The sequence below is a fragment of the Branchiostoma belcheri genome, unplaced genomic scaffold (genome assembly GCF_001625305.1).
Source record: "Branchiostoma belcheri isolate BF01 breed outbred unplaced genomic scaffold, Haploidv18h27 scaffold128, whole genome shotgun sequence".
Taxonomy (NCBI): Eukaryota; Metazoa; Chordata; class Leptocardii; order Amphioxiformes; family Branchiostomatidae; genus Branchiostoma; species Branchiostoma belcheri.
The window spans coordinates 107,395-130,777 of record NW_017802691.1 but is presented as its reverse complement, the minus strand read 5'-3'; the positions used below and the strand labels follow the sequence as shown (position 1 = coordinate 130,777).

General features: G+C 38.6%; 2 protein-coding genes across 2 annotated transcripts; one reads left to right on the top strand and one right to left on the bottom strand.

Annotated features, from left to right (window-relative positions):
• Positions 1-430: 430 nt before the first annotated feature.
• LOC109463589 (ras and EF-hand domain-containing protein-like) lies at positions 431-11,787 on the bottom strand. Its single transcript, XM_019760445.1, has 17 exons — positions 11,679-11,787; positions 11,271-11,421; positions 10,703-10,849; positions 10,124-10,214; positions 9,887-9,982; positions 9,547-9,618; positions 6,952-7,067; positions 6,593-6,664; positions 6,270-6,324; positions 5,780-5,892; positions 4,934-5,324; positions 4,439-4,562; positions 3,860-3,941; positions 3,249-3,363; positions 2,685-2,795; positions 2,307-2,383; positions 431-1,857 (listed from the first exon to the last, which is right to left on the bottom strand). Exons 1-17 carry the CDS (start codon positions 11,701-11,703, stop codon positions 1,770-1,772), a joined length of 1,926 nt encoding a protein of 641 aa, XP_019616004.1. The 5' UTR covers positions 11,704-11,787; the 3' UTR covers positions 431-1,769.
• A 4,902-nt stretch (positions 11,788-16,689) lies between these two features.
• LOC109463545 (protein AATF-like) lies at positions 16,690-22,441 on the top strand. Its single transcript, XM_019760386.1, has 11 exons — positions 16,690-16,776; positions 17,485-17,661; positions 17,945-18,373; positions 18,736-18,873; positions 19,145-19,259; positions 19,643-19,847; positions 20,237-20,377; positions 20,558-20,635; positions 21,021-21,160; positions 21,687-21,758; positions 22,153-22,441. The coding sequence occupies exons 1-11, from the start codon at positions 16,692-16,694 to the stop codon at positions 22,211-22,213; spliced, it is 1,641 nt and encodes a 546-aa protein (XP_019615945.1). The 5' UTR covers positions 16,690-16,691; the 3' UTR covers positions 22,214-22,441.
• Positions 22,442-23,383: the final 942 nt, after the last annotated feature.

The following is a 23,383-nucleotide window of genomic DNA, read 5'->3' as shown; positions in this document are numbered from 1 at the left end:
AATATTCTGTATAAAGTTGGAAGATATAAAGATATATTATCAAAAGAATCTACTTTGACACAAAGCAAGTTATTGTACAGCACAATGAAGAGTGTATAAACTGTGTGTATTTTGATAGTGAAGTGATTTGAAAGTTCGTAAATATTTAAACCAACTATTAACAAGACTACAAAAAGTGTTATAAAAAGATTTGATTCTGACTCAGGTAGTAACGATACAGAATATCCAACGTACCAAATATCTAGTTTTCCAAAAATATCTTTATTGACAAAAGATACTAGAGCAAAAGATGTTTGACAACACACATGTACTTGATATATAATTTCTGCATTATAATCATTAGTCTACTTCAGATTAGCTATTTATCATAATTGTCATATGAATATTAAGCAATCTGTAACCTAATATTTTGCCATAAATTGCAGTAATACTAGTATATAGTTTGTTCAGAATTGCTTGTAATTGTATGTACTATATACATGTACATGTGATGCGGTCACATGAATGTAATTATAGTCTATTGACATATAGGACTGTTGTCATTTAAGGATACAGTGGAAGGGGATTTTACAAAATTGTACATTCTCTTCTTTTTCTGCAACATGTTGATTTTTAGGCACTGAAAGAACTACGAAGGAAAAGAGGAACTGCAAAGTTGTAGAGACATACATGTACAATGTCATGTAAAAGCTGCTATAGAAATTAAAACTTTAGTCATTCAATTACTAGTACATTGCCATTGTTGTAACATGAACAACATATTGCATAAAATTTAATATCTAACCTTCTACTTGCTGAGTTATATGCAGACGTCAGCATATTTACACCTAGCTCACAGCAGTCAGAGGAACTCTTTTAGAGAGGAATACAAACACTCCAGTAACCAGAATTTCTTATAAGGCACTTTGTTCCAATATTTGTACAAAAACACAGCATTTTACAATCTTCTTTTAGTTAATAAGTATATTTTAACTTGTCTATGAAATACCCTATGTACAATCTCAAAATATACACATATTGCCAAAGATTACAAAAACTATTATATATATTATATAATATTACTTAGAGTTTAAGTCCCTATGACTGTTTCATAACTGTCAACCTCAAAACATGAGATTTATTTATTGCAAATACAATGTAGTATTACATTGGCACACTTAAAGGGGAACTTGCACTTCATAAAAAAAGCAACCAACTTCAGAAATCTACGTGTAACATTTCATAATTATGCATAAAAGAATATTGCAGAAAAGAGCTTACAACAACAAACTGTGATAGTAAAGTTTCATTCAAGTTGCACTGAAAATTGCACTATAAATTTGCCATGTAAATGTAAGTAACTAAAGACAACATTTTCTTGACTAGATACATTCAATTTGACACTTTGGTAGCTGCCTTCAAAATAGATACTCCCATCACCAGGAACAACAATACCACATGTACAGTACTAGTTATGTACATGTACCATACACTATAGCTATAACCATAGACACCACACTCTGATACAGTAATACTACATGTGCTCTCCAAGGCTTGTTTTGTGTGTTTTTTTAGTTGCTTTTGAAAGACAAAGTGGTGAGTATTAACAGTCTCCTAGCTCCTAGGATTTGAACCCGCATTGAACCCAGGCTGCCAGCTCACAAAGCTGACATCCTAACTGCTAGGCTAAAAGGTCTGGGCCAGTGATCAGTTGGTGGCACTCGAATTAAACTGTTACACTACTCCATCCCCCTTTTCTTTTTTCAGATTCACAGGTGGTACTTCTTGTATTACATCTTACAGCACCTCTTCTCCCTCACGGCTTCCTCCAGGTTCAGAGCTTTCTCCATCTGCTGATCCTCCTTTTCACACAGTTTTCTGGGAAAGATAGTCAAAATCTGAATCACTTTTACAAATCCTGACAATTTTGTTTTCATCAATTGTCTCATGATTAAACGTTTTACTGCTAGTTGCTTTATTTCAGTAACTGTTGTTACACCTACAATGTTTAATGATCTTCAAATTCTAACAAGAAAAAGTCTAGGATCTTTTCATCTTCCCCTGTTCCAGAAAAAAGAACTTCAAGCCAAACCCAACAGGTTAGTATTTACAGTTAGCCTTTAGACAAGAGTAGTTACTGTACATGTTTTATTGTTTTTCATTACGCATTTTTTTTACAGTCAGTGGATGATGATGATGATGCATATTTTTTTATGTTACTTGCAACTACATGTTGCCTTTGGGGAAGAACTTGCAATAAACTAAGACAATAAAAGAATTCCTCAGTATGATAAAGGCCATTCTAAGGTAGCTAGACAGTTACGTACCCTGCCATGTGTAGTATAGCTTCAGTGATGTTCACTCCAGTCTTGGCACTGCTCTCAAAGAACAAGGCATCATATTCCTACAGAGGAAAGAAAAACAGTCATTCAAAATACTTTTAGTAAATGTTTTCATATCATACCTGGGTTGTGGTCCTGGCCTGTGTGATAACTACCTATATCACACAGGCTTCCAAATGTTTCATAGGGTACATGTATTTGGATTATACATTGTATTTTGTGTGCACTGCTTTCGAAAATTCAAATACCAGATTCAAGTTAAAGTCAGACTTAGTCAAAATTAATGTTATTTTGGACAATAATTGTTATAATCTATGGAAACATTATCACTGTAATCAGATTTAGATCTTGACCTGCACTGACCTGTGCCAGTCGTTTTGCGACGTGACTTTTGACCCCTGACAGGTCGTTGTCCAGGAGAAGGTCGACCTTGTTCCCCACCAGCATCAGCACGGTGTCGTCTGATGTTCCCTCCTGGTTGGATCAAAGTGGGGAGGAAACAAGAAGGCCATCGTGAGCAAGTTGAATAGCACAGTTATTCACAACCACTTGTTTAAAGACATCCAATACAATTTTAGCCTAACCCAAAGTTGGATAGAACAAACTCAGCTAGTACATGAGGTATTAGAAAGGAAAAGATGTCCCTCATCCATAGCTGTATATCCCTGAATCAGGATGGTAAGTCACTGAACGACTTTAAGTTAGTATTTGATTCAGCCAATGTTTCGTTGACCGTCTGTCACCTTCCTCAGGGCAGTTCTGACTGGGCCCATTTTGCACTGCAGCACAGGTGACGCTGCTATAGATGCATTCCCAAATGTACAATATTTACATATCTACATGTACACAGTTACAAAAACATGTGATATATGTAACGTAAGTTAAGCCACACACTAATTGAGATCCAAATAACACAAACAAACAAACCTGTATGCTCTCCATCCAGCTGCGTACGCTAGTAAAGGTTGGTTCTGCCGATACGTCGTACATGATGATCACTCCGTCTGCTTTACGGAAGTACGACTTGGTGATGCTCCGGAACCTTACACACAAGGGCAGAAAAACATGCTCACTGTACAGTCAACACTGCCCAAGAAGACCACTTTGGAAACCTTAATGTTGAAAAATTACAGTCCAAACTGTCCAAGAAGACCACTCATGATCAGGGTCCAATTGGACACTGACCTTAAAACCTCAATATTGAAATACAAGCCAAACTGTCCAAGAGACCACTAAGGGGACCAATAAAATCTGGTCTATGTGGACAGGTGTCCACTGTAGACGGGATTTTTAATAGTAATTTGTCAAAATCACCTACGGTACCACCAAGTGTGGTCACATTGGCCAGGTGGTCCTTATGTAGAGATGGTCACCAGTACAAGTTTGACTGCAATTTAAATAGCTTTTGAACTTATTTAACTTGTCCATGTGCATAGACCAAAACTGTGGTCACTGACTGAAACTGGCTATGGTACATGTAGTTTTGCACTTTTTGTCAGCACACATGCAGTACAAACAAGCTAAGCTAGGAGGCGCACCTTTCCTGTCCAGCAGTGTCCCACAGTTGCATAGTGATCTTCTGGTTCTTTGCTACCACTGTCTTCAGATGGAAGTCCACACCTGAATAAAAATAAATATAATATGGTCATACAAATTTATAATAGTAGAATTAAATTATCATATTTTTGTACAATATTCTGTCTACTTTCCCCATTTGTGTTCCCTTATAAGTAAACATAAATTTCACGAGACAATGTAACAATTTTGACACCAACACATGCATTGTACATGTAAGGTCTAACTTAACTTTTGGTTTAGTAACTATTTGGCCTGTTATCAGGTCCATGATATAATGATTTTTAAGAAAAACATCACATTTCTGTGTATCATTAAATGATAGCTTCTTCTACAAATCCATGTTACTTTCTTTACTTTCTCTGAATGAATTATAATACCTTAAAGATACAACATGTACATTTTATGATATGACTGTATTAACAAATTGTCCTGTATAACTTTTTTTTCTGTGCAATATTACAGACAGATTGACCATTGTACAACTTGTCCTGTATGCTGACATCCATACCTATGGTAGATGAAAATGCTGACATCCATACCTATGGTAGATGAGAATGTAGCCTTGTAGTCATCATGACAGACCCTGTAGATGAAGGTACTTTTCCCCACACCAGAGTCTCCAACAAACACCACCTTAAACATGCGAGCAGGGCCGGCTGGGTCCTGGGGGTAAATAAATAAGATGATTGTAAATTCTTGACCAAAGACTAATATTGCAAGTAGCATGAAAAAAGGAACAAACAATACTGACGATAAATTAATTAGGTTTGACTTTTTTAATCAGTAGAAGGCGCAATGAAATAAAATAAAATAAATTAAAATTAAAATCATAGAAGGATCACTTTTTTTCTCAAATGTGTGGATTAGGAGAGTGGAATATTTTAAACTTCTACCACCAGCAATTTCAAGAGGGCAATTTACAATACAGCAATTTGAAATCAAATTGACTGCTGTAAAGCTGTTTCAGCACATTGTCAGTATTTTTAGAAACAAAAATAATCTACAGTAACTGTTAAGAAAAAAAAACAGCTTACCTGTTCGGTAGTGGTGCTGCTGACTGTATTCCCTCCCACCGGCTGTCCCCTCGGCTCACCAATATCAAACATTTCCTCCTCGCTGTTCTCTACACTATCCCTTGTTCCCGCTACGCTATCCCTCGTTCCCGCTACGCTATCCGATAAGTCACCATGCTGCTCTTCTGCTACTATCCTCGACTGCCGTGAAAGCTGTCTGGACGGATGTCGTCTACTGAAACTACGCTCTACGGTTGGATTATTTGATTGGAGATCGGCTGAAATCACGTCCGTTGATGAATCTTTGTCCTCATCAAAAGAACTCTGCGTCAATTCTTCCATGATTACGTCATATTCTATCCCATCATCCTCTATTTCCAGGGGGTCTAAGTGCGAGGGGAAGCTGTCTTTCCTGCAAGAACAAAAAAAAAAAAATTAGCAAAAAAAGAACTTCAAGCTTTTTAACTGTTATTACAGAATTAAAAGGTTTTATAGCATTTTAAGAGCAACTTTGAATTGAAAGCATAATGATAATTGTTTTAGATTGTAGTTAGTCTATTCAAGAGGTGAGTAATGTAATGTTACCTTGAATTAATAATTATTATTAAATAGTGTTCATGTAGCAAGACTACCACGGTGACCATAGTCACAAAGTTTTTCCATTTTAGCATTAATCTTTGAATAAGGGCCTTAAAGAGAGATCTTATTGCATCTAATTGATAGAAAAATGCACCCCACAAAACACCAACAGATACAAAGAAACAATTTAGAAAGAAAATTTATCATGAAGAATGTGAGAATGTGTTAAAAGAAGACACGAAATGTTAGTTGCAAACGTAAACACAAACACCAACGAAAAAGGGGCACCTCCCGACACTAGATGCAGGTAGGTATTTACTGAGAGACGAGCCTTGTCTGGCCAGCTGGGATGGTTTGGTCGTCATGGTAACAGACTCATCACGTTCCTCACCTCGACTGCTCTGTGGGGGGGAAAAGGAAGATTTTAGTCTGTGATACTTTAAAATAAGACAGATCTCACCTTCCTGAACTGACTGTGGTACTAGTAAGCATTTTTTATGTATAATGTATAAGATATACGTCTTGTAATTTATATATCTAATAGTATCTATTTTATATCTGTATAGCAATCTTTCATCTTGCATTCATGATTGTGTACATTGCAATAAATATGACTTTTAACCCCCTTAAAACGCTGCATTATTCCATCACTGCATGATTAGCCATTCTAACATCCCCTCCCCACACAATTCTTCATTCATGTAATGATTGCAACCATATATTAGGATTAAGTAACAGACATTTTACTCAGTTTCTGCAGGATACACAAATGTCATACCTTTCTTATTGTTTCATATGCATCTTTGTCATCTCTGAGCTTTTGGTTCATATTCCTGAAGAAAAAATTGGAGAAATTTATTACAAAACATTAGCAGAATAAAATAAAAATATTCAATAAAGGGTTACATGTACTAGGTGGAGTGAGGAAAGTTGTGTAAAGTACCTATCCAAGGGGCCCAACTTATAGCCTGAGGAATACCAGGAATCGAACCCATGACCTATTGATCTCATGTCTGCTAGCCTAGCCATTTGAAAATTCAATGCCACTGTAAATAATTACTATACATAATTACACTATAATATGATAACTATTGTGCTTACTTGAGGAGGTCGAGCTGCTTGACTAGACTTTCTCTCTCCTTCACCATCCCTGCTGTCACTCTCCACGCAGTCCTGAAAACAAAACATACAAATTCAGAATTTCAGTAGGTAGAAAAGACGCTAAGTCCTGCACTTACAATATATTCATCTAGAAGGCGTCATATATACTAACAACAATACATTAGTTGATATTCTTGCCAACTGACAATTTATATAGAAAATTTTAAAATGTAATGTTTTCCATGCTGATGCAAATTTCAGTCTACGTCTATGGTAACTTTTCTACATTAGTCAAACATCATCTGAAGGTAGAAAAGAGGGATGGACGTAGGAAGATAGGGGGGGGGGCAGTGTCATACCTGGTTTTCTGTTTTCTCTCAGTGTCAGCCTTTTGTTGCCATTCCTGTACCTCAGCCATGGCTCCCTTCAGTCCACTCAGGGAACTGTGCAGCTTACTCTCTAGTGCTGCGTTAGTCTGTGGGGGAAACAGAACAGTCAAAACCCTAACATTAACACTGTTATCAGTGTTAATTACCTGAATATGAGAAAAAGTATGGGAAGGTCAAACACACAACACTACCAGCGGGCTAGCCTCCTGCTGTAGTGCTTGCACAACTGTGTGGCCTAAGGGCTACTGAAATGGAATTGGCACCACCCCTATGCTCTGCACAGAGTGGAGAAGGGACCTTGTACTAACTAACCTGTAAAATGTTAGCATCTAGGTTGGTGAAGGCTAGACATCCAGGTAATAAGATATGCCAAAAAGCAGTTACTGAAGCAACTGGATATGATGTTTTACTGTGACCGTTTCCAAAATCATATCCAGTTGCTTGTCAATGAGTAACTGATTTTTGGCATGTTAGCATCTAGACTGTTAAATGCCCAGTGATCCTACCTGGTAGTCACACCTGATGCGTACGGCTTTCATGTGCAGGAAGCGGCAGTACAGCCATGCCAACACACAGAACTTCACAGAACACTCCAGCAGTTCTACCATCGTCATGACAACCAGGCCTACATCTATGGTCAGTTTCATCTCCATGGTGACAGGGGCTACAGACATGCTTCTTTGCTAACACTAGAAATGTTTGTGGTCGTATGATTCAAACTGCTGTTTTAGACCAGTATTTAAATCAGTGATCCGTATATGGAACAAACCATTTTGCTGCAGAAGGGGCACTACTTATTTCCATAAAAACTGACGATAATCATAACATAATAATACAATGACATTAAAAAATTACAGGTTACGTCTCCTGTTAAAAATGTAACGTTAAGAAAAATTATGGGCTTAAAATTCTAGCTTGTTTTTGAGCATAATATTCTGTAACAACCCTACTAGGCTGGTTATGGTATAGTCCTGTTAAGGTGGGCTTGTCACCTGTCCAACTACTTACCTCATTTGCATACTGTGTTCAGAGCTGTCATGTTGTTTATAGTACAGGCACATCCGGTATTTGTACTAACAACAGTTATACTGGCTGAGAGCCAAATAACAGAGATCTGAATCAGATGTATTTTCAGCCTTGACATCACGCTAAATCAAGAAACTTATTCTTCTTATCCGAGTTTTACGTCTATTGATTCCCAGAATCGGGGGTATAGACGTGCTTGCACAGGTGCATGTTTGGGCTTGTCATTTTGCCCCTCAGCATGCTGAGGTGCAGAACAGCAAGCCTGTGCAAGTCTTTTTTGAAGCAAGGTTTTTACTGACTGGATGCTCTTCCTAACGTCAAACTCTAAAGTTTTTGACAGCTTGCAGAGACTGGCTGTATGAGGAAAAGTGTGTTAAGTGCCTTTCCCAAGGGCACAACATCGGGGTATGTAGTAGGTGGATTTGAACCCAGGGCCCCTGGTTCCCGGGCCAAAAGCCCTACCACTATACCACACGACGCCACACCATTATTATAAGGTACAATTTTTAAAGGTTTAAACTTTGTTCCTATTCAAAAACTGAGAGTGATTTTGAATTATGAAAAATTAGGACAGTGACTCTGGTATCATGATCAAAGTTATAATAACTCAATAACACAATCAGGCATCTGGTATGTTATTTGCCAAATATTACTTGTAATAATTGCATGGTCATAATTATTCTGTTCCAGGGAACTTTATGACCCTATCTTTCACACAAAATTTACAAATGCTACATGTACCGTAAGAATGTTTCTAAACTTCATTTAGACCTATAAATGTCACAAGAGAGTCATCTATAAACATGCCAGGTGCATGTAGCTATTTGGGAATTGCCAAGTCAAATGTTGTCAAAAATCTACAAAAATTTATGAGCACTTGATACCAAATATTTATTGTGTTCTTGTACTGTTGCACTTTTCAAGAGCTTGTCAAATATTACAGTTCATGTTCCAGTAATAAACCATATGGAGTTTGTCAGTTTTGTGACCACTAGGAAAACACAGTTACTGTTATATATGTGGGGGGGGGGTGCCCAACTAAATATAGGACTTATCAATAAGTGTATTACACCTATTCTTGACATTCTCATGTTGCCAAGTTTTCAATCAAGCACATGATGTAACTGACTTATAAGATGTTTCATTTCAATCTGTTGGCACCAGTCAATGTTCCAGGTTATAGCAATGGACAGTTTAACAGGTTTAACTTAAAAAAAGTTGAAAGCCTTCCCAACACCATTAGCATGGTAGAATATGGCAGTGCCCATCTCCGTTTTGTAGCCCTTGGGCCACACAGTTGTGCAAGGACTAAAGCAGGGGACTAGTCCACTAGTAGTGGTGTGTGTTCAACTCCCATTTTCTTTCTCAAATGCTAAACCTCTGGATACTGCAACAATGTAGCATAGATTCAACTTGGCAAGAATCAGCAGGTCCAGTGTGCAACAACAGCTGGGATCATTGGAACTCCCAACCTCTTGGTCCAGAGACAGGGTCCCTTAAACCAATGGACTACACACACTACAGCATACACTCCCTTACCTGTGTAAGACTCAGGTTCAGCTGTTTGGTCTGGGTTTCTGATAGATTCAACTCCTGCAGTTTCTGTTCCAACTGTAAGCAAGTAAAAACAGAAAATCGGTAAATATGAAAACATCAATAACCACATTTGCCTTAGTTAAAAAAATGTGGGAAATTGCATTTTTAAAGGCTTGAAAGTCCAAACTTTGTCACAGACCCCCACCCCCTAGATTGTGAGCTGCTCCACCAGGTCTGATCATGAACCTGGCCTGACCCCCCAAAAAATAATTGAGCTGGCTACAGTCTTGGGATATCCCAACATAACATTTACATTTCATTGGAAAATACTATACCCACATACCTGTCTCTGCCTCATCAGTATATCATGTAGCTGGTTGTCCTTGGCCTCCAGTTCCATCCTCAGGTCTTCATATGCCTGCTTTTCTTTGGATTTTTCCTGACAATAGACGGAACAAAGTTTAAAAAACAATGATGCAATGTTGACCAAACATCCAACGGAAATTGAGAAAAATCAGGGTTTTGCACAGACACAGTACGTTCTGCTGACGTGCCACTGTAGGTTAGATTTGTAGTTTACCTCTGACTTCATTTTCTCTTTCTCCATCCTGATCTGTTGTTCCATCTCTTCATATAGACGCTGGACTTCCTCATCATGCTCATTAGATTTACTGGGAAACAAACAGAAACTCAAAATCAACAATTCAAGGTCCCTACTGGTTAACAACTGTCTTCAAGTTGGTAGCTACGGAGGACGGCACCCAGGCTACCGAGGATCCATGGAACTTCAGAAATCAGTACAGTGCTGACTCATAAATGCCTCAAAGGTTGCTATATATAATTATTATGTACTACGGTAACTGCAAATGTGCAGCTTTGAATTCTTGTGTGATTCTTTTTTTTGCCCTCTCCTATTAGTTTTGGGTCTCCAGATGATGTCACCTGGAAAATTAAGCCAATGTAATGTGGCCTAACTGTTGCACGGCCTGCTTCTCCTATTGGGTCAGTTAGTCCTCACTACTTGTGAGGATGTTTCTGACTCAGGGAGAAGAGTTGCTGTTACAGTTCTATACCCCTAGCTCTATGCCTAGAAGTGGCCAATGGCCTTGCATTGAGCGACACCGTTAAAAAAAAAAAAAAAAACAAGCCTCTCAGTTACCTTCTCAAGACATCTTCCAGTCTGTGATGCTCCTGCTGTTTAGACTTGAGATCCCCGGCCACCTTCCGGAGGAAGTCTTCAAAGTTCTCCAGGAGTTCTGGGCTGCTGAGGTTCAGCTGTAGCCACATCTCTCTCACACGCTCATGGCTGGACGGCAGTACAGCAAAATGACTGACAGTGTTAGTTCTACCTCACAGAGCTCTGTGAATAGTTTCATCAGGTTGGAAAGTCACTGAGTAAAGACTCTTTTTACACAAATACACAAAGTCTTTTATTCAGCTGATGTTTCCGTGACCCTCTGTCACCTTCCTCAGGGCAATTCTGACTGGTTCACATTGCGTTACAGCACATGTGATATCAAAATGGTCAGAATTGCCATGAGGAAGGTGACAGACAGTCACCGAAACGTCAGCTGAATAAAAGACTTGGTTGTGTAAAAAGAGTCTCTTTACTCAACTGTATTAGTTCTAGTGTTCTTTGCTCCAACACTCTGTGCTATATGCTACAGTTTAAAGCATATATTGTGTGGCAAAAAATGCTTTCTTGGTTTGTCTGGAATGCGACTCACTTCTCCAGCATGCTTGTATCTATCTCCAGACTGTCCATAAACTCCTGGAACTTCTGCACCGCCTGGTCCTCCCCTTCCTCAGCCTCATACACCTGTACAGGCAGGGAGTCCTCCTCCAGGCTACTGGTCTGATCAAACCCCAGGAAACAGCCTGGACACAACAGCACAGGTTTCAGCACTTGGATACGTGGACACACAACAACACAACTTTCAGAACTTGTTCATTAAAGACAGTGTATATAACATGCTCGTAGCCAGGATTTTGAAGGGAGGGGGGTCCTTCTCACTGTCTGAGGGACCAGTGAGCACCAAAGGCACAAGCTTCCTCCACGTAAAGCGTAATTTCTTTGGGTGTTTTTCTGGGAACAGGCCAAAATCATTGATAGAAATTACATCGTATGGCCTTACCGAATCCGTCAGTAAACTCCTGCATGGTCAGAAAACCATTCCCGTCCTGGTCCAGGTGATCAAACACATCCTCCAGCTGGTCTGGGCTTAAGGGAAGTTCAGGGACCAGCCTCTGCATGGAGACAAACAACATCTGAGTTTAGAAGGAAAAAATCAATAAAATTTTGTTTAAGAGATTCAAATTGAGAAGAAAAGTGTTCCGAAACATGACGGTTGTTTTTTCAATCAACATACATGACTGTATGTATGTGGTTTGTTCACTGACAGATTATCAAAACTTGCAACATTTTGTGTGTACATTTGGAATGTACTATTATATAGAAGACAATGTTGTACTCACCTTGTTATAGTAACGTCTAAATATTTACAGTTGTTAGGCTATTACCAACATCGAAATATTTGTATTTGAACTTAGTATTTGTTGCTTGTACAATGTGTACCTTAGGTACAGTTTGAAACTTTTGTGTTTCCAACTCTCTTTGGAATGTTCAATGCAAGACAAGCATGTTTTACCCTTATGTTATAGTTACACATAAACAGTTACAATCATTTGGCTATTACCAAGTGTATACAAGGGGTGGCAGCCTTAGTTACGTAATAAACACACGTCAATCTAAATATATCTTGATGTTTAAAGATGCCCAATGAGTTTTGAGTGCCAAAACCACAACTTCATGGTTGAACAAGCCAGTGGCTTTGTAGAAGAAAACCCCAATGTCGTATGTTCTACCAACCTGATGAAAATATTTTCTGCTGTAAACTGTAATACCAATATCACCTGCGTGTGAGCGAGTGTGCGTGTGAGCGAGTGAGTGAAGAGTGAGTGAGTGAGCAAGTGAGTGAGTGAAGAGTGAGTGAGTGAGTGAATGTGTGTGTGTGCGTGAGTGAGTGTGTGAGTGAGTGTGTAAGTGTATGTGTGAGTGAGTAAGCGAGTGAGTGAGTGAAGAGTGAGCGAGTGAGTGAATGTGTGTGAGTGCGTGAGTGTGTGAGTAAGTGTATGTGTGAGTGAGTGAGTGTGTGAGTGAGTGAGTGAGTGAGTGAGTGTGTGAGTGAGCGAGTGAGTGAATGTGTGTGAGTGCGTGAGTGTGTGAGTAAGTGTATGTGTGAGTGAGTGAGTGAGTGAGTGAGTGAGTGAGTTAGTTAGTTAGTGAGTGAGTGAGTGAGTGACTGAGTGACTGAGTGAGTGACTGAGTGACTGAGTGACTGAGTGACTGAGTGAGTGAATGACATTACCTGCATGTCCCGTTTAGTGATGAAGCCCTTTGCTTCCTTGTCACACAGAGAGAAGAGTTCCTGAGCCTTCTGTACCATCATTTCCTGTAGCTCCTCTGTAGACAGGGACACGTCAGGGGATGACTGGGGGGGGGAATTTACAGAAAAATCAGTCATTATTGTGAGTAGGAATATAGCTACTAGATAGGTAAGTACATTGTAGCATTTCTGCAAAACTGACTATGATACCTGCATGAAACCAAGGAGGTTGAATACATTTAACCTCCTTGGTGAAACATTCATGAAGCACGACCATTTCACAATCCAGTTAACTTAAAGTTTATAGTTCAGTGGATTCATTCCTCAAGCTAATCAACATCTTGCACATGGAGTCTTCTCTCAGTAAGACATCTGGAGCTGCAAATAAAGTTCCCTTTTTAGAACTTTTATTCAGGTTACCTGACACACATTTCACAGTTGTTACAGTATTATATTTTCTCCTTACCTCAGTGACAATGGGACAAGCTTAAGCTTCAAGGTTACCTACATGTACATTATGTATATCACATAAAAATGTACAGTGGGCTGATTGTCCTATAGACAATATAAATGGAAACAGCCCCAAAATCCATGTCACATGTGGTTATCATGTATAATAAAGCTTCTGTGGCCAGTTTGTCCATCAATGAACTCTTTGTGTCCTTCCCTCAGCTGTTACAACATTTATGTGTGTCCATCTTTAACTCTTTTGTGCACCAAAATGGGTTAAATCTATTTGACTGGAATCCATTCTTACAACCTGCACAGGGATTACAGTCATCATACATACCTGGGAGTTAAAGTTTAACTTCTGTCTGAGGCCATAAAGCAATTAAGTTGATTGGTTGTCTGAGAATATTAGAAATGTCAAATTGTTTAGAACAGATCTTGCTATATATACACTCTAATCTTGCTATATATACACTAGTATATACATAATATGTATAATATGTACCAAATTACACATGTACATTAAAGTATTAGCTTGCATAAACTCAGTGTTACATTCACTATCATTCACCCTTGTCCTTGACAAACTACTTAGTACACCTATAAATCCACACCCACACCCACGCATACTACAGGGCCTGTATGGGGGGTAGTGATTACAAATTACGTACAATTTTCACCGCTGATACTAGCAACAAATTACGTTAAATTCTCAGAGCTGATTATGAACCATTACACATTACAGCTAATGTACTGACTATGAATTACTATAATTTTGGGAGACTGCCTACGGATTACGAAAACTAAATGCCTGATTACGCCTACCCTAGATGCCAGAATACACCGGGTCCTGGCCGATTTCTCTTGGCAGGGCTGCCAAAACTCCCTGGCCGGCTGAATTGTGTTACGCAACTTACATGCCAAAGAGAACCAGGACCTGCTGTATTCTGGCATCCAGGGTAGATTACGCCTTATGAAAAAGGGCATGCAGGCCCTCGTACACCCACACATACTAACCTGAGAGGCTGCCATGTTTGCAGTGCACTTGTAGGCAGGATACGTCCTGAGATGACGGTGTTCCTGCGTAGGTGAAGTGAACACAAACACTGAGGCTGTCACCATGTCATACCGATCAATGACACTGTCTAAACAGGAAATATACAACACACACAACAGCTGGCTGCTTCTCATTTGTGTTCCCGTCTCATTCATTCTGGCACTAATGCTTTAACAAACACTCCTGCATAGAAAATTGCCGAATAAATTGCATAAGAAGTTGGCACTTGAGTTCCCATGTATAGTTTTGTTCCCAAGTGAAACAAGAATGTGGTCTAGCTATAGCTACCTGCCTTTTTCTACCTTGTCAAGTGTCTCTCAAAAGGAATTTTTAGATCAATGAAGCTTACCATTACAGACAAAAGTTAGTGGTTTGGACGCATTTCTTTTGAAGGCCTGAGAATTCACACAGAACCACACTGAACACTGATCAATGTTTGACCCAATATTTCATATCATCACTTAAACAAAGGATTTTGCTAAACAATCATATCTGGCTACCAAATACTTTAAGTTCTGAGTCAACATGACAAGAGATGCAAAATTTAGATTAAAACGTGGCATACAAAAGTTCAGGAAAAAAACAAAGTTGTACAATCATATAGGTTCATTTTCAATTAATGTAGATTTATCTCAATAGATTTAATCTAATTAAAATTTTGTACCAGGATGAGAATCTATGAATTGATTGAAGTGTTGAATCATATTTACTTTATACTATAATGGAATAAATGTATTCTCTACATATTTAAAGCATGAATTATTTCATTCAAATCAAATATGTGCACTGACCGGACTTAAATTATTGATAGATGGCTTGCCTTTGTCACATTACAATCACGAATTACATGTTTTTTTTTTACCAGATCTATTTTAGCTACCAACAAAGTCTTTATCCCCTCCAGATTCGTGACCTAAAATAGGACTTGTAACCAGGCTAATTTTATTGTTTTTCCTCTATCATGTAAAAAGTTTCCTGGTAAAATCAAAGTCTATTAAGCTATTCTTCCTTTGCAATATTTGTCGAGCCCTAAATCCAAATCCTCAGTTCTTTGCAGGAGAGCTTGTACAAAGGCTAACACGGCTCAGGATTTCTCTCTGTTGTTTTTTACAGCTTCAAATCAAACCCGTGAAATGTCACATCGGATCTTAATGCCCTTTTATCTAATGGTAAATGCAGCAGCGTTGAATGTTAAGGCCATTATAAAACAAGAACGTATGATGGAAAAAAAAACATTCCCTGATCTTTAAAATAGGGAATGAATCTGAACTGGCTGAAAAAAATGTTTTTAAGTCCTTTTTCTAACCCAATAAAATTAAGATCCTGTGACCACGCCCACCCTTAAACAACAAACACTATCCACACAATGTTATATTCTGCAATTGGCCATTATAAAACCAAACTGTTGCTCTTTTCGTTCCAGTTTTGCCTACTAAATCTAGACAAAAATGTGGGCAACGGCCCAACCCCTTTGTACAAATTAAATACCGTGACTGGCGAGGTCTTACCTTTAAGCGTACCGTTAACTTAATTAGCAAAACAACGGTCCCCCCTTTCTTACCTTTACACAACCGCCAAACACCTTGGTCGCTCTAAACCCGAAGAAATGTGGCTTCTTGCGTTTAAGACGAGGAATTTCTGTGCTCTGTGGGTCTGGGTACAGGGTATGGACAATGGCTGCCGCTGGAGCTAAGCAAACAGCGGCACTACACCTGAAAGAAGTGCAAACAAACCCCCACCCTTACCGGTACACGTTTACCCAGAACTCATGGATCAAACAAACTTCACAGGAAAGTTCAGAAAGGCGGCGCCCAACAAAAATAGGGGTGTCAGCTGATATTTAAATCCTAAAATTTAAAATAAAAACAGTACGTTACAAAATTTAAAAATGTTACTCTTGTACTTTCATTTAATTAACCGATATTTATCTTATCTATGTTATTTGAATATCATTTACCTGAAATTATAGATTGATTTGATAGATAAGTCCCCTAATATCAAATGTGATATCCCAACATGCTAGAATAGTTCATTTTGGCAAGAGGGTGCCCTCGGATTATAGTATTATATGACGTGATGGTATGAGCTTCAAATATACACATTATTGCTCTATATATTTATTGTTATTATGTATAAAATCTATAACTTGTCAAAAACAATGGGATTAGTTGCACTACTAGTTGTGCTTAGATTTTCCCAAGTCTTATAAACAAAGACTACCTATGGGAGCAATGGTAAGCTCCACAAAAACCAAGATGGCGTCGAGTCTTGCGGACGAAATTGCAAAACTCACCAATCCTGCACCCAAAAGTATCGACCCAGAAGACGATATTTACACCGGTAAGTACGGCAAATATCATTTCTGACATGTTGTTAAGCTTGGCTTTCATTTACAGACTTTGTAAGTTATCGTAGAGAGCGTATTTGGCCAAGTTTGTGAAGTGAATTTTGTGTACATGCACACACGTGTTTCTGGCTCAGGACTCCCGGTATATTATAGCCTATGAAGAATTATGAACGAAATATTATGTTTATCTCAGAGAAGAAGTATACATGTATTCTCACTTACAAGTAGTTTTCAACCAGGATTCTCTTGCTGCCACAATAAACGTGGAATTATTGTGGAAATATATAGATTTTTATAAATTCTTTTGATGTTAAGATCTTGGAATGAAAATGTTGACGGATGTACGCATGCATACACTTTAGAAACGAAACAATGTGCTATTATTGTACCCAGTGGTTGTAAGATAGCATCAGTAGCTAAATTTAACCTCAAATGAAAACTACTACCTTCGTAACTGACGTAAGGAGGAACTAATTTTGCATTGATGTTTTGCTATGATCTTATATTTTTTTGCATTGATCACCATATCTATATTTATGGATAATCATACATATGATGTAGCCTGGGTGCCATCCAATTTGTAATGGCAACCCCGAAAAAATCACATGGCACCCAGGCTACATATTTTGCTGTGTATCATTGAAAACTAAGTAAAAATGTTGAAAAACTCAATGTTATTTTTCTTGATGTTTATGAAACAGAAACATCAGCGAAGGTTGCAGACAGGTTTGAAGAGTACGGTGATGATGATGATGATGCTGAGTCCAGCCGCCCCCGACACCAACAGCCGGTGTTCCTCAGTAGTCTGGACTCCAGGTACGCAGGGAAGGCCACGTCTAGGAGTGCTCTACAGGACGACTGGGGACCGGACTACTCAGGTTTGTAAAACTTTCCATTAGACGCTGTGACACCTGAGTGACTATAGAATTGCTCTAGTCTTTACCATGCTTTGGAAAGAGTAGAAATTAACCAAATAAACAGATAACATGCCAAGGGGGTTAAGCCTACTAAGGATTACATCCCCAGGCATGTTGATAGATTCTGTCTATTTCTACTCTTTCCAACCTCTTTTAAAGCCTTGTAGAGGCTATTTTGTAGATAAAGCCAACCTTTTAAGTATGGTAACCTGGCTAAGCATTGACGTCCATTCTTGTTTTTTAGATGATGAAGGTGTGGATCCAGGTCTTCTACAGGCTGCTATTCAACCGGAGGGAACAGATGATGATGATGACGATGATGATGACTGTGATGATAAAGATGATGATGATGATGATGATGATGATGATGATGATGATGATGATGATGACGTCAGCAGCCCACAAAAGGTCACAAAACAGAGTGACATAACCTTTGACCCAGCTGGTGTGGACCCTTTCTCTTTCCAAGATGAAGACATGTATGAAAGTGGTGACAACGATGAAGACTCAGACGAAAATGAAAGTGACGAAGAAGAAGAAGACGAGGAAGTAGAAAGTGAGAGTGAACAACAAGACAGTCAGGAACAACAAGAGTCAGAAGCTTGGTCGTTTTCAACACCACAAGACAAGACACAGGATCTCGCAAAGGCTGCTGCCACCAAATGTCAACTTGGTAGGTGTCACAAACTGTTTGCATGATGATTCCCTAACTTAGACTGTCATCATGTCAAATATACGAAAGTTTATGTGTCCTTTCTGTTGGCACAGAGTATACTATAATAATAAGTCTTTACATAATGTTTGTAATGTTTCTACATCATGACATGTGTACATGTACTAGTAATGACTGTGGAGCACAGCATTAATGAATTGCTGCCTAGTGCTCCAACTGTATTGCCATTGCAATTTGAATAAAGAAAGAAGAAATAAAGTCAAAGAAATAAAGAAAGTCTTTACACCTATGCTGACTTACATAATATGCCTACATTTCCATATTTGGAAGTAACTGACCCCTGTGTTTGCTATGATTGACAGGTCTGTGGGACAGCCTGCTGGAGGGGAGGATCAAGTTACAGAAGGCCCTTCCTCTGACCAATCAGCTGCCACAACCAGACACCAAGTCAGATTTCATCAAAACTGGAGGTCAACCCTTCACTACTGCAGCAGAAGCAGGTAACTATACATCTATTTGTTTTTATGTTACTCTCTCATTAAGTACTATTACTGCCACTTGTATGTTATACAATTTGAAATGATTACTTTTGGTTACATCAAAATGATTCTGAAAGTCCTTTTTGGCTGAAAAGATGATCAATTAACATATAGTTTTAGTTTTGTATGTATATAGTTTTAAGACACATTTGCACTATGATACAAGTGTTGTTTACTCAGTTTGAAAAGCGTTATACATTCAAGAATTCTTTAAACTGTAACTCTTTTACAGGTGCAGCTTCCTTGAGAGGCCTACTAGACACCCTACTGGAACTACAACGAGAACTTCTGCACCAGAACCCAGAAACTTCTGCACTAGTAGGAAGCCTGAATGGAAAAGCAGCAGAGTAAGTTTATTACTGTTTGTTTAGACACAGGGTTCATTTGTTGTCAAATGATTCCAAGGTTTCCCCTTTGTATTTAAATGGAGGCTTTTGGGTAGGGTCAGAATCTTGAGGTTCTTAGGCGTAACACACCAGCTTCTCAGGCACGCAGCGCGGCGGCTACTGGCTATATTACACCGATTGACTTGTTACACCTAACCCATGAACATCTAACTCTAAACATAGTTTAAAGCTATCTAATGATGATGCCCCTGCTGTACTTGGTGACAGCGAGTTCCATTCTGTGATAGTTCTAGGGCAGAGTAAATTCTTGAACACCTCAATCCTTGGTTGATAACTCTGGTACTTAATTATGCATGACTATTTCTTTTTCTTTTATGTCTTAGTGATTCAGATGAAGAAATTACCAGTGAAGAAAGTGACACTGAAGAGAAAGAGAGAACACAGTCCAGGAAAAGACCACATGAAGACAGCGGAGACTATCCAGATCGTCTGCAGAAGAGACACAAACTTACACAGGAGTTCAACCTCTCCACTATTGAGAAGTGGAGCGAGAAGACAAAACTGTCCAGTGGCAAGTACAACAGCAAGGTAGGAAAGAAGTGAAATGGTAACTGTTTTCTTCTTCTTTGTTTGTTCATTTATTGGATCTCCAGTAGCAAATAGGTCTACTACTTCTCTTTGATATGTCCTACTGCAATACATGTACATGTACATGTACTACAATACTGGAAAACAGACAAAACAGTCTTGACTCTAAAACCTAAAATATTGTGTCCTATATTGGTCAATATACATGTAAAGGATCAAATCCTAATTTGCATTACAGCATGATCTATTGGCTAAAAAAACTTATCACATATGTACTGTGAATCACACAAACTTGTAAATTTTGGCAATGCCTCAAGAGCGGAACTAACATGGTCCAATTGGTCCCTTTGAATTCTGTTATACAATCAGCTGCCATGTTTCTTCTCTAGGCCTTCAGCTCCTTTAACAAGTCCGTGCGCGAGCAGATAGACCAGATTCTGGGAGACCAGGACAGACTGGTGAAGAGGACACAGCTGAAGAGGTCGTCCTACAAGGTGCTGGGGAGGGGGGCGGACAAGGCTGGGGAACAGGTGAGTTTGCTGCATTTTGTTTCCAAATATGGGATGGAGTGTACCATTGTTGGGGAGGAGGGCTGACAGATTGATATTCGGATTCCTTATGCATGCACAATATGTTACTTCATTCGTGTGTGTTGGAAAAGAAAATTGGACCTTTTATTTTTATCATTCACAGAAGTTAATTTTTTCCAGGAGGTTCCTGCCAAACTTAATCCACACCTGAAGGAGTACAATGAAAAAATATTTGATGATGATGATTTCTACCATCAGGTAAGTTTCACAGTCCATAAAGATTGATTATTGCAAAAAATGTTTGCAAATGTTAGCATATCTGTGCAGTAGATTATTTTCCTACATCATCATCTGTCTCTTAGTCTGGTTGACATTTTAGCAGGCACCTTTCATTCATTTTAACCTGTGCAATATCCAAGTGGGTAAAGTGTTCACCTTGCATTCGGAAGGTCATGAGTTCGATCCCCATACAGCCCCAATGTATGGGAGTTAAACACACACCACTTCCAGTGGACTAGCCTCCTGCTGTAGTGAATCTTCTTTTGTCCAAGGGCTGCAGAGATGGGCACTGCCCTATGCACTCTATATACACATGAAGGTGCAGGAGGGAACTTTGACTTGACTTTCCTTCATTTTCCCCCAGTTACTGCGAGAGTTGATAGAGAGGAAGACGACGAGCGAGGACCCGACAGAGCTGACCAAACAGTGGCTGGAGGTGCAGAAACTACGCAAGAGGGTCAGGAAGAAGGTCGACACACGGGCGTCCAAGGGGAGGAAAATCAGGTGCCTGTATATTAATGATATTAAGATGAAGGCTAATGTTGTAAGAAGTGTGATAGAGACTAACAATGAAGAACAATGTACAATGTAGTAGCAAGAGGGTCAGGAAGAAGGTCGACACACGGGCGTCCAAGGGGAGGAAAATCAGGTACTTTTATTGGTGCTATTATGATGATACATTGTAATAACGTTAAGACTAATTGTAAGTAGCGTGATAAAGACTAACAATGAAGAACAATGTAGCAGCAAAAGGATCGGGAAGAAGGTGGACACAAGGGTGTTCAAAGGAAAGAAAATCAGGTGCCTGTCTATGGAGTATCATGATAAGGCCACAGCAATTTGATTTGTTGGTTCTCAGATTTTTTTTAGATAAAATATGAAGCGACAGGGCGAAAGAAATGACCTACATGTGTAGTACTTTCAAATTGCTGTTTTCTCCCAGATAAAAAGCAAAGTACAATGCATTCGTGTATTTTTGTACATTTAAATGCTGACTATTTTGATGTGCCCCCCTCCCCCTTCCCTACAGGTATGATGTCCACAGGAAGTTGGTTAACTTCATGGCTCCTGTACACAACATGTCCATGTCTGAGGAGGGATGGTAAGTAACCATTATATTTAAATTATTTTAATATGTACATCTTATTCATTAAGTAACATGGAGAAAATAAAGGTACATTTCAGGCAGTCATTTGCATTGGCCAATTCTGTAATACGCACACAAAATGTATATTGAAGTACATGTATTAGGAAGGCACTTAAAAGTGTAAGGTTTTGTGTTAAAACTTTTGTTCCAAAACAAATGTTCTCACCTAGAGCTTTTGACCAGTCACTCTGGTCTTCCTCATTAGACTGACCCAGTGAAGCTTGTCACGTGGCTTCTCTGAAGTATGACGTCAACACTGGGTCAAAGGTACCTGGTTAGCATTTTTAACATCTGACTACCAACACAGAACTCTAGTCATTATAAGGTTTTGTGTTTTTTTTTCTTTCAGCAATGAACTATTCAGCTCTTTGTTTGGGAAGAAAGAGAAGACCAGCAAAGCTGAGAGATGATACATCACAACGACTCACTCTGGAGTAAAAACAACGTATTGTATTCAGCCAAAAATCTGATCATACAAGTTACAGCTTCTGTTAATATTAGCTTTGCACTTCTTTACATCAATAATATCATACCTGTAAACTTGTATCACAACAGTTTTGTATATTACATAGTAATCATAATACTTGACCATGATATGTACATTCAGACAAAAATAAAATGTACAGCATTTTAAGGTAGAATTTGGTCAAGTCTGATTTTTTACAACCCGTCCTGAGTTCTTTGGAATGTAAAAAGTCTTGGTTTATACTATGTCACTAGTGACCACAACTGTCTATTTAAATGTCTATTTAGCTAAATGTCTATTTAGCTAAATGTCTACAGAGCTGAATGTCTATTTAGCTAAATGGCAAAACGTCTATTTAGCTAAATGGCAAAACGTCTATTTAGCTAAATGGCTAAACGTCTATTTAGCTAAATGGCTAAACGTCTATTTTGCTAAATGGCTAAACGTCTATTTAGCTAAATGGCTAAATGTCTATTTAGCTAAACGTCTATTTAGCTAAATGGCTAAATGTCTATTTAGCTAAATGTCTGTTTAGCTAAATGGTTAAATGTCTACAGTATCCAAAATGCTTGTAGTCAAGCTTTGGGAACCCATTTTGTTTAGTGCCTCTTAGTTTCCTATGTAACATAAATTGTATTTAGACTTAGCATTCAAATGATATGTACTGGGACTGGCTAACTCTTACTGCTGTAACTGTCACTATCATACAAATCTACACACAAGTCTTGCCATGAAAAGATATGTTATCAAAAATTTTTGCACTCAATGATCATGAATCATAATTACTGTTCCAACAAATTTATATAATGCACACTTTGGGTTTGGAAGTCAATTTTCATTGATTGATTTATTTGATTTCAGTTTTTAGAAAATGCCAACATTTAAAGTGACATGGCCCTTAACCTGTGTCAGGTCCTATTGCTTAATCTTAAGGCCACACCAAGTAAATTTTATGGATGACGTCTGCGCGCGCATTGATTTTGGCCTGTTTCTAGAAAAAAAAAACAAGAAATTCCGCTTCCTGTAACTATGACCAAATAGTCACGACAGTGCCGCAAATAGGTTTGTACGGACCAAAGCTTATGAAGCATCAAGCAAGACTTCCATTAGGAAT